Source organism: Danio rerio, chromosome 5 (genome assembly GCF_052040795.2).
Source record: "Danio rerio strain M-AB ecotype USA chromosome 5, GRCz13ab, whole genome shotgun sequence".
Classification (NCBI taxonomy): Eukaryota; Metazoa; Chordata; class Actinopteri; order Cypriniformes; family Danionidae; genus Danio; species Danio rerio.
The window spans coordinates 7762501-7775000 of NC_141025.1; the positions used below are offsets into that span (position 1 = coordinate 7762501).

General features: G+C 36.5%; 2 protein-coding genes across 10 annotated transcripts in view; both read left to right on the plus strand.

Moving 5' to 3' along the window:
• Nucleotides 1–12500, plus strand: part of smad4b (SMAD family member 4b) — a 724234-nt gene that overhangs the window by 78481 nt on the left and 633253 nt on the right. The gene's annotated exons all lie outside the window — the stretch shown is intronic.
• The window catches only part of stpg2 (sperm-tail PG-rich repeat containing 2), a 66508-nt gene that overhangs the window by 13683 nt on the left and 40325 nt on the right, over nucleotides 1–12500 (plus strand). For all 8 annotated transcript variants that reach the window (XR_015490573.1, XR_015490574.1, NM_001441895.1 and 5 more), the window contains 4 exon segments: nucleotides 875–1039; nucleotides 5169–5284; nucleotides 10449–10560; nucleotides 11397–11498. Coding sequence is in view for 6 of the 8 variants with exons in the window: in NM_001441895.1 (NP_001428824.1) it covers nucleotides 875–1039; nucleotides 5169–5284; nucleotides 10449–10560; nucleotides 11397–11498 (495 nt within the window). In the remaining 2 variants the exon portion in view is untranslated.

Consider the following 12500-nt stretch of genomic DNA (forward strand, 5'->3'; position numbering starts at 1 on the left):
TTATTCAGTTCACCTATAGCGCATGTGTTTGGACTGTGGGGGAAACCGGAGCACTCGGAGGATACCCAAACCAACACGGGGAGAACATGCAAACTCCACACAGAAATGCCAACTGACCCAGCTGAGGCTCGAACCAGCGACTTTCTTTTTGTGAGGCGACAGCACTACTCACTGCACCACTGTGATAAACTAAATTTTAATGTATAACAAATAAAATGTATAAATATAAAACAGAATTTACTAAATATATCTATTATATTTATATTACTTTATGTAGTAAGTGTATATGTCTTTTTATGTGTATAGTGATACATCAAATTAAATGCTGTTTAAATATAAATATTAAAATAATTGTATACACAGTAATATACATAATATTTTAGTTAATTATATTAGTTACATTTATATATATATATATATATATATATATATATATATATATATATATATACAATTAGTTACATAATTAGTATTCTTTTTGATTGACTACAGAACAAACCATCATTATACAATGACTTTCCTAATTAGCTTGCCTAATTAACTAGTTAAGCTTTTAAATGTCACTTTAAGCTGAATACTAGCATCTTAAACTATCCAGTAAAATATAATGTACTTTCATCATGGTAAAGATAAAAGAAATCAGTCTGTCAATAATTCTGACTTTAGCTGTATATAATACTTATATAGATATTTTTTGTATTCAATAAAAACCCAAGCTTTATTTATTTTATTTTTTTTTCAATAAACACAGATATCCAGATAGATCCAAAGGGTTTACATACTCATTTTCCCCTATTAGCTCTGATGCATTTCTCTCTACTCATGATCTTACAATGCATGTTTATTTGATTAAACTCTGTTCTGTTGTGTGCAGATCACTTCTAAAGCTGTTAGGCCATCGTTGAGTCCTGCTGCTCCCTCTATTCCGTCTCCAGGACAGGCGTTCGGGTATGAAGAAGATGCTCAAGGTGTCCTGCATAAACACAAAGTGCCCAGCAGAGACCACAGCCTCGGCCCGGCCTTTTACAGCCCCGCACCGGTCAGACAGAGTACCAGCAGTGTGTGTGTGTTCGTGTGTTCGTGTGTTCGTGTGTGTGTGTGTGTGTGTGTGTGTGTGTGTGTGTGTGTGTGTGTGTGTGTGATGTCTTCTTTATATCCTAATGGGGACTTAAACCTGAAGGCACACAGACTCATGGGGACTTGCATCACCATGGATATCTAAATTAAGATCACTATAGGTAAACATGCTTATAAATCAAACAGAAAAAAGTTTCCTGTGAGGGCTGAGCTTTGGATTTCTTTTCTTTTCTTTTCTTTTCTTTTCTTTTCTTTTCTTTTCTTTTCTTTTCTTTTCTTTTTTCTCTTCTCTTCTCTTCTTTTCAGAAGATGATTATACAGTAAATACAGTTTAAAAATAATTAAGTCTATGGGAAGTCCCCAGTAGGATAGCAATCTAGACATGTTTGTGTGTGCGTGTGGGTGTTTACCTTTTGGCCATTTTTCGTCTTTGTCTAAAACCTCGGAAAACTAGCAGTGCACTGAGATTGGAAAATTTTATTTTTTTATTTATACACATTTTTATTAATTAATATTATTTTGTTTAAAACTAAATACATAAACATTTTTTTTATATTGGTTCTAAAAATGTATGCTTGTTTGTTTGTTTATTTATTTAGTTAGTTATTACCAAATATGTTTTTATTTTATTTTATTTAGGAAAGAGGCTAGAATATACAGTATATACAGTTTAAAAATCATTAAGTCTATAGGAATTCCCCACAAGGATAGCAAACTAGATGTGTATGTGGCTGTGTACCTTGTTTTTCTTACATTGTGGGGACCAAATGTCCCCACAAGTATTGTGATACCAGTACATGTGGTCCTTCTGGGGCCAGAATATACCAAGTAGGTATCGCTGCAGCCCGGAGACCTGCACGTGGGAGGAATTACACCGCAAGTAGGTTGGGTGACCTCCAAGTGGGAGGGACGCAAACCGCAAGTAGGTTGGGTTTATCAGGTTACTGTAAGGTTGGGTTTAGGGTTGGATTTAGGTGTAGACGTTAATAAAACACAACAGGTTACTGTGAGGTTGGGGTTAGGGTTGGGTGTATAAATTCATAAAGCAAAATATTCAAGTCTAAATACAACTAAATAAGGTTTGTCCAGCCCACTTGGAGCTCCAAGACCCACCCACTTGGAGCTGGCTCTGGCCTCCATTTATACCCTTCTCGAATATACAGTCTTTACAGTATAAAAGCATTTTGTGCGTGCGCGCGCGTGCGTGCGCGTGTGTGTTGCAAAGGCAAAAGGCTGTACACTTGTTTTTGGCTGAAAATGAGTTCTAGATATTTTGGGCATCCTTCAGTATCCCCCTTATCATGTATCTTCAGTCAGTTTCGCTGTTTTATAAATAAAAAAATCTGCTGGCTTGAGTAACTTTTACGATAATTAAACCACTGACTCGCTGGATGCCATCTTGGCTAACTCTCACAGTACATTATGGGTATTCTTTAGCCGTTGAGAGTATATAGGTTTTACACTCATTATTGCGGTGCATTGTGGTATTGATTGAGGCCCAATCCCAATTCTAGCCCTGAGCGCTTCCCCTTACCCCTACCCCTCGTTTTGCGTGTTCACGTGAATGGTTCAGGATGGATCAATTCTCTTTAGCTTGAAGGTGTAGGGCTAAGGGGAAGGGCTAGATAGCCATTGAAACAAAGAGTTTTTAGGACCACATTCGAAACCAAGGGGTACAAGGAAAAATTTAGTGGTTTATTAATTAATTATTATTATTATTATTATTTTTACTAAATAGTATGCCACAGAGGGCATCGCGGTGGCGTAGTGGGTAGCATAATTGCCTCACAGCAAAAGGGTCGCTTGTTCTAGCTCCGGCTGGGTCAATTGGCATTTCTGTGTGGAGTTTGCATGTTCTCATCCGTGTGGGTGTGGTTTTCCGCCGAGTGCTCTGGTTTCCCTCACAGTCCAAACACATGCACTATAGGGGAATTGAAAAGCTAAATCGGCTGCAGTGTATGTGTGTAAAAGAGTGTGTATGGATTTTTCCCAGTGTTGGGTTTTTGTCAACCGCTGCGTAAAGCATATGCTTGATAAGTTGGCGGTTCATTCCACTGTGGCGACCCTTGCTTAATAAAAAGACTATTCTAAAAAGAAAATGAATGAATGAGTATGCCACCGAGTACAGTGACATCAAAATAAGGGGTCAAAACTCAGATTTGAGCTCAGCATTTTTTATGTAAATTCATTTAATTACTAAAATATATAATTGGCAGATTTTCAGTGTCCGGCCTTTAATTAATTTGGCTGGATGACTAACAATGTTGAAAGTCATTTCTCTCAGTTGCACACTCAACTTAAGGTCTTTTGCCTTTGTAGGTCAAGGTGTGTGTGTGTGTGTGTGTGTGTGTGTGTGTGTGTGTGTGTGTGTGTGTGTGTGTGTGTGTGTGTGTGTGTGTGTGTGTGTGTGTGTGTGTGTGTGTGTGTGTGTGTGTGTGTGTGTGTGTATGTGCAAATGGATGTGCTCTTAGTGAAAAAAGATACATGTCTAATGGAGCGTTTTGAGTGTGTGTGTGTGTGTGTGTGTGTGTGTGTGTGTGTGTGTGTGTGTGTGTGTGTGTGTGTGTGTGTGTGTGTGTGTGTGTGTGTGTGAGTGTGTGAGTGTGTGAGTGTGTGAGTGTGTGAGTGTGTGAGAGTGTGTGTGAGTGAGTGAGAGAGAGGTCAGATGTGTCCATTAACAGAAGAGCGTCTAATGCCCCTCCGCTCTGCATCATTAGTCGAGAGGCTATTTCCATTACTAATGATCGCTGCATTATTTTAAAAAGTCACAAAGCGCAGCACTCATCCATTTTACTGTCAGGGCCGAAAACCCGGGGTAATTATTCTTTATGTTATATTTCAATATTCACTTACAATAATGCAGCAGATGCCGGACTCAGCTTTAATCAAATCATCTTTCATTCGCCATTGAGCTGCCAACTTCCTCCAGAGAGAGAAGAACTCTTTATCAGAGCGCAGACTCATCCGTCATGCGCATCTCGACTTCTGCTGGTCGATTGTACATATATGAGAGTGGCCATATCATACTGGATACCTTTGGTGCACTTTCTTTTGTTTAATTAGAGGCCTTTATTGTCTTTGTGTAGAACTTAGCAAGCAGTGCACGGGTATTGGAAATTTGTTTTATTCATTTTTTATTAAACAGATTTTTTTTTTAATCAGTATACTTTAAAAAAAAAAATAAACACCAATTTTTTAAAGAACGGATTCTACAAAAAAAAAGTTTGTAAATCTTATTATTTGTTACCAAATAGGTTATTTATTTTAATTCATTAATTAAATGTTTTTATTTTATTATTTTTTTATTTTATATTATATTTTTTTTATTTAGTTTTTTTTTTTATTTAACTTTTATTTAATTTTTGAATTTCTTTTCTTTTATTTTAGATCAACCCAAAAGTTTGAGGTAAATAAAGAAATAATGTGAAGAATAAAAGATTCTAAAAATATCTACACAGTCACAAGACTTGGATAATGAAAAGATAATAATTTGTTGCTTAAATTTTCACATTAATTAATCACATTTTCTTAAAACATTTTGACAGAAAAAACAAAAAAACTTCATCTATAAATACACTGTGCGTACTAGTGCTGTCAAATGGTTTTCCATAATTATCAAATTCAAAAGAAAGGTTAATTTATTATGGATATACAAATACAAACATACATAAAATGCTAAAATATACAGAAATACATGTACATATATCTATGTAATTTGTATATAATTTAGTATTTTTGTATATTTGTAATTTTTTTTTTATGTAATCACTATATATATATATATACAGTTGAAGTCATAATTATTAGCCCCCCTGAATTATTAGCCTCCCTGTTTATTTTTGAAATCCCCCAAAAATAATGTAACATAATTGCAAACAAAAATTTAATGGGTATATATATATATATATGTAATTATTTTTTTATTACATTCAAACAAATGGTTTTATTGGTCTTTGATTGTTAGAGGATACTTGATCTTAGCACTTTAAAACATACGTGTGCATTATTAAATTCAGTGAAAGTGCTGATGTGAGAATTGATATTTGGCCTCAGGAGCAAAAGATTGATATTCTTGTTAAACCCGCTTGCAGGAGGAGCTGTGGTCCTCTCAGAAGTATAAAGGTGTGCAGTTTGGGAAGATGTCTGGCAGAAGAGAGCCGCTGAAGGGTGCAGATGAACCCGGACCGGGACACTATGAGCTACAAGAGTGAGTGTGATTGAAGCGTGTTTTCAGCACAGCGTCATTTGCATTGTCTTGAAAAATTCATTCTGAAGCATCTGGGCCTGTTGTGCCATATGCAGATGCTTCAGAATTCATTTTACACGTCTGATGCACACTGTACTGCATCCAAAACTCAAAAGCACTTCTTTGAGTATCAAAATCTAATCTGATTGACTGATTTTTAATGTACTGGATTGATTTATAGTCAATCAAAATAAGGTTTTTAGATGCTTGTATCAATATGTTAAGGATAACTAAGCTAGTGTGCTCCAAAGCAGTGACAAATTCACATTTAAAAGATATAAACATCTAAACATTTTGTCACTTCCGACTAAATGATGCAATGTTTTTTTGACGTCTCCCCATACTTCTGTTTCTCATTAAATCTTCTGACCAATCAAAATGCTCTTTTGCATCTGGCATTTCCTGCCCCCTTTAATACACTTCTCAAAAACTCTCACTGGCACAGCTGTGATAAAAACGAAACGCTATTGGCTGCTTTTTTTAAAGGGGAGGAGCTAATTTATGCATGATCTTGTCTTTGTTTCAATGTAAATTACTAAATTACTTCAAACATCATATAAAAATGCACATTTCAAAGCACTTCACTGGGCTTTTATCTTCCTAGGGCTTAAGGCTGATTTATACTTCTGCGTCAAACGGCTACGGCGCAGCCTACGCATTGACGCATAGCCCTACGCCGTGGTCGTTGGCATTGTTAACGTGCACCTCTCAAAAAATGTAACTACACGTCGCAACGACGCGTAGCGCAAGCTCTGTGATTGGTCAGCTTGGTAGCGCTGACGAGTCTGGGCGGGACCGAGAGCCACGCAAACATTGCGAGCCCGATGGAGCGATTGTTTACAAGTGTGGAGCTCCGGATAGAAAGTTTTGTTTTGTGTTTACCTCATACTTAAAGTTGTTGCACGTCCGCCGGTTCCTGCCTCAAAATGAGCGAGTTTGAGCCACTTGTACATCCAGGAAGTGTTCAGAAAAAGCACCAGCGAAGAAACTCGACACAGAGGAACATTTACACCTCACTGCCAACTAGCGTTTCAGAGTTATTAATGCAGACCAACAGAGACAGCACGCAGAAGTACAAATGCACAGCTACGTGCGTTGCATGCGCCGTGGGTTACACCGGTCACTTGACGCAGAAGCATAAAGCAGGCTTTAGTGGCCACATAAGTGGACAGCACATTTTAGCTCTTATGTCTAATGTCTTATTTTTTTATATTCACTGTTTATAACTGTTTTGCAGCTTATAAAATATCCCAAACACTGTTTTAAACTGTCCAAAATGGGCAAAAAAATTTTACTCTCTGATAGTAGGGGCGTCAAAATAATTGTTTTCTTCTGTGCACCACGATGCAGACGCAGACAATTCGGTATTGTTTCAGTAATAATCATAACCAGTTATTGTGTACTCACGTCATTTATCTCATATGCGCTATGTTGCCGTAGCTTACTATGTGAGCAAGGCGCGCACATATTTACAACATTCCAACTACTTAAAAATGCAGAAACTGTGCACAATTTTACTGTGTGTGTTTGTCTTTCACTGACATTTACAGCAGAAGCCACTATTTCACTGTTATTGAGAGAATGAAAGTACTCCAGGGCTCAAAATTGCGACCATTTTGGTCGCATATGCGCCCGAAATTTTATCTATGCGACCTTAAAATATATTTGGGAGCATTTCTGCGAGTGCTTAAAATTGTTGTGTGCGACCAGTTTTTGCTGCAAATTGTTCAGCACATGCGCGGATTCGGGAGACATTCACGCAGAATGCATCTCTAAGCTCTTTGTTTGCACTTGGAGCGGGAAACGCAGCGCTCAGGAATGGTTTAAAACAGTTGTCATGTCAACTTGCTGCAGTAAACAAATCCAAGTCCGTAATGCTTGCCCCGGCTTCGCGCTCTTCTTATTGGCCCACTGCTCTAGCACTGAACGCGAATGATTGGGTAATATCAGCTGTCACTCACTCAGTGCATTCTGGCTTCGCATGACAGAGAGCTACTACCGCGGAAAACTAAAGCGCTAAAGATGAGATTGAAGATAACACTGACAGATTTAGTTTTAGAAACCATCTAGTTACAAATAATGACACATCTTACTAGTGACCATGTGCTGAATGTTAATCAACCATCTACACTTTTCCAAGAGTAGAAGACTTCCGTTGGCTTCAAGTCCGCTATAAAAAGTCTGTGGGATGGAGTTTTCAGGTAACGTTAACTGTTTGCCACATCTAGCACGAGAGCTTCTGTTTAATCCTTCATATAATTGCCAGATGCTGTCTGCCGTGCAAGGGGCAGCTATATGTCAAATTCAACATCACGTACACCATCGCAAACGGGCTTAACGTTACACTGAGTAAATTAATATCGCTAACTTACTCATGAAAGGACCGGTATGGCTATTAACATGACGTATGCATATAATAAGGTACAGTATGTGTCAAAAGCATCAGTGCAATATCAGACAGCACTTGTGAGAACAGCACAGTTAACGTTATACCGTTAACAGATTCATTCAAGCAGTGCGTGCAGGGCCAGTGAGTGCTTCGTGTATGCTTTGGTCACTCAGTTCTGTTATAAAAATCTATTTTCTTGTGATCACGGGATTTCGTTGAGACATATTTTCCTCACGCACGCATATTTATATTATTTTTTTGCTTGTTAGTTTGATTAGTGTTGATTTCAAATACAATAAATCTGTTTGTATAAAACTTGTAGTAACGGTGCTCATAATTGGTGGGTGCGACTAAATTTTGGCTGATGCGCCTACATTTTTAAAGTTAGGAGCACCAGTGCTACCAAGGAAAAAGGTTAATTTCGAGCCCTGTACTCCCTCTCTCTCTCTCTCACACTCACTGTGGGCTCATTTGATCTGCTGGTGTGACTTTTCCTCCCGTCTCGGCTGTTTTACAGCGATACTTCTGGATACAAACACGAGCGCGTGTCTGCAGAGTTTTCTTCACCGCGTCTATCATGGATCATCTGTGATCGCCACTGCCACATGTCGCTTATTAGTGTCACTCATCGCGCAAGAGCCAATCGCAACTGTTTCTGTTGAGGGTGTGACAAATCAAAGGGGTGTAGGAGAACTTGCTAGACAAGGATCAGAAAGCGAGCTGGATATTTAAATTTGTTTATATTAATTGCTATCAATGCTTGTGTTGTTTAAAGGTACAGTTTATATATCTGACTGTTTGTATTAAATGGCAAAATTGCATTACAAATAGTATTTAAATATGTTCATACTTTTTAATACAAGAATTCTGCTGTGAAGAAAATATAAAACTGTGTGTGAAAAGCATCGTCAATGCACCGTGATGCACAGAGATGTCGAATTGAACCGAATCGATGACATGATAATCGTAACCGAACCGTGAGACCTGGGGTCCGTTCTTCGTACGTGGATTACTCAGTTAGCTGGATTTGGATATTGACGATTTGACACGATCCAAGATTGTTTCGTTCTTCAAAGCTGATCCGAGAGTTGTTGTCATAGCAACAGTTCTGGTAGATCAAACCTGATCGGGAGCAGGTTCAATTCATATAAACAGGATTAGATCGGCTCAGTTCAAGCAAAGATAATACAGAAAGTATGTTCCAATTCTGATATTTTCTTACAGTAGTAGTTATATACACTTGGGAAAATGGTAAATATTTTTAAACTATGTATATAGAGTTATAGTCATTAATAAAATAAATAAAGTTATACATATTAATAAAACTTATGCAATCTGCACCCTCGAAATGAAAGAATAAAGACTGCCACCTGTTGGTGCAAAGAGAAAACTTATTGATATGAACTTTTTAGATCGCTTTAGTACAAATTTTGTATAATAAAAGTTGACAATATGTGACTTTTTATAATACATTTATGCAGTCATAAATATGTTTTGACAGTAAATATGCCAGTGATTATGCTTTACAAAAGTTGCAGACACCTTTACCAATATCAAAATGCTTTTGTAAACATCCAAATAAAAAAACGGCTACTGTAATAAAGAAAATATTTTCTAAATGTAGAACTAAATACATTGATATGCATTGAAATACATGATAAATACTCTTGACACATGAAAGTGTGAAGCCTGCAGCTCACAACAAATGTGGAAGGTTACTGCGTGTCATATTTAACAAGCCGTTTACTGCTAATTTGATGTAATTTTGCTCACATGGATAATTGAATATTAATCAGATGATGTCATTACGCTGCTGTGCCGTCAGCCAATCGTTGCATTGCTGATCATGATTTCGAGGACTGATAGATCTGTCCTTCATAACACACGCAGCGATCTCAGATCAGTTTATCCAGACATTCTAATCTGATTTGCGAACTTGTTTGAAGAACCAAATTAGCGAGAGATCAGTTATCAAGATTAAAAGATCCAGGATCTGCCAAATCATCTTAGATCATTTAAGCAAGGTACGAAGAACGGACCCCAGTATAAGTTCACAGCTCTATCTGAAAGTCAAAACATGTTCAAAAAATCATATTTATTATATAGTATTGATATATAATATATATAATTGATATATATATATATATATATATATATATATATATATATATATATATATATATATATATATATATATATATATATATATATATATATAACATTTATCGACTGATATTAATATGGCCACTGATATGAAGGCCTACACAGAATCTGCGCACGCAGAATTCCGCAGATTTTCTGCAGATTTCTGCAGATTTTTAGCCCATTATTAATTCTGTTTATTTACTTGAGTAAATGTGTAAATCTGAATTTATTTAGTTTTTATTCAGTAATTTATTACTTTTTATTTAATATATTAAGGTTTTAGTTATGATACTCCGCTGGATACTCCCAAAATAATTAAGCAGAAATCCGCAGATTTTTACCAAAATTCTCTGCAGAAATAGCAAAAAACGTCCGCAGATTCCGTCTGGCCCTGCTGATTTGTTGTGCATCCTAAAAAATAATAGTAAAAAATAAAAGAAATGACTTGAATAGTTGAAACCTTATTGGCGTATTTAAATAAGTTAAATTAACAAAAAAATATCTGTTGCCATTACTTTTTGTCATATCATTTTTTACAGGGTATGGTGTGTCAAAAACTGAATTTTGTTCATTTCTCTGTGTGTTTTTCAGGGATCAGACTGTCCAATATGAGAATGTGAATGTGAAGCGAGAGCAAAGGAGCCGTTCAGAGCTCAGCATCCCTCGGTACCATGAACTGGTGCCCCTGCAGGAGGAGAAGAAGGTGTACTTCTTACATTATTTTAGTCTGGGGTTCATATGTGTGTCCATATCAGGGATCTACACATTTGTTTTTCCTTCCACAAAGACATTTGATGCCACAAGTGTCCCATCTCTGAGTGGAAATGCACAAATAATTTACAACCAGGTTTTTCAAACGAGCTTTAAACATGCCTGTACAGTTGAAGTCAGAATTATTAGCCCTCCTGTACATGTGTGTTTGTCTTTTTCAATTATTTCCCAAATGATGTTTAACAGTGCAAGGAATTTTTCACAGTAGTGCCTATAATGTGTTTTCATCTGGAGAAAGTCTTGTCTTATTTTGGCTAGAATAAAAGCAGTTCTTAATTTTTTAAGCACTATTTTATGGTCAATATTATTAGTTCCCTTTAGCAATATTTGTTTTTAATTGTCTAAAGAACAAACCATCGTCATACAATGATTTGCCTAGTTAACCTAATTAACCTAGTTAAGCCTTTAAATGTCACTTTAAGCTGTAGAAGTGTCTTGAAAAATATCTAGTCAAACATTATTTACTGTCATCATGGCAAAGATAAAATAAATCCGTTATTAGAAATTAGTTAATAAAACTATTTTGATTAGAAATTTGTTGAGAAAATCTCTGCGTTAAACAGAAGTTGGGGACGAAAACATATTCAGGAGGGCTAATAATTCTGACTGTAACTGTACAAGTGTTGTGTTGTCTGTAGAGGGCACTATTGTGACAAGACTCAAGGTTAGTTCTGCAGTATTTCAGCATGGATGCTTTTCTGTTCTGTTCTGAATCAGGTTTGTTTTTCATTACGTGTGCATCTTTTTTGTCTGTGTCTGTGTTTGTAGGGTGTTCCAGGTCCAGGGCAGTACTACATAAAGAGTCAATTTGAGACATCCAGTAACACACACAGGCCTGCACAGAGCCCACCCTTCCTGTCTCAAGCTCAGGCATGACAAACTGCATTTTTCTTTAGACATTTGCGACTTGTGTCTTATGTTACATGAGTATATTGTTGGCACTAGGAAAAAATACACTGTATGGGACAAAATGTTTCTTTTATGGGCGTCACTGAGGCTCAGTGATTAGTACTGTCGCCTCACAGCAAGAAAGTCACTGGTTCAAGTCCTGGCTGGGCCAGTTCTGTGTGGAGTCTGCATGTTCTCCCCGTGTTCGTGTGAGTTTCCTCCGGGTGCTCCAGATTCCCCCACAGTCCAAACACATGCGCTATAGGGGAATTGAATAAGCTAAATTGGCCCTAGTGTATGAGCATGTGTGTGAATGTGAGAGTGTATTGGTGTTTCCCAGTACTGGGTTTGAGCTGGAAGGGCATCTGCTGCATAAAACATATGCTGGAATAGTTGGCGGTTCATTCCACTTTGACGACCCCTGATAAATAAGGGACTGAGCTGAAGGAAAATGAATGAATGAATGATATTCCATTGGTCAAAAAAAGCTGTTGCTTGTTCCAGCTGCTTATTTAAAATGAGTTGAGTTTTTTTTTAGAAAGCACTTAATTGTTTTGTTCAATCAACTTAAAATTGTAAAAAGTTCACTTAATCGATTTGCATTTAAGTGGACACTGCATTTTATACAGTGATGAAGATATTTTGCAATTAAACATTTTTGATTAGTAATTTGCATTGCTAACAACATCATTTGAACAACTTTAAACATTTGTTTTCAGTTGATTTTTTTTTTTTTAAGTCATCAGATTCTTGATTTTCAAACTGTTGTATCTCTGCCAAATATCATTATGTCCTAAGAAACCAAACACAAATGTAAGGTTTATTTGTGCAACTTTCAGGAAAATGAATAAATGAATGAATATATGGTCAAATATATAGCAAAGATAAAATAAATAAGTTATTAGAAATGAGTTATTAAAACTATTATGTTTAGAAATGTGTTGACAAAAATCTGCTCTCATAAATATAAATATATTAGGTGTA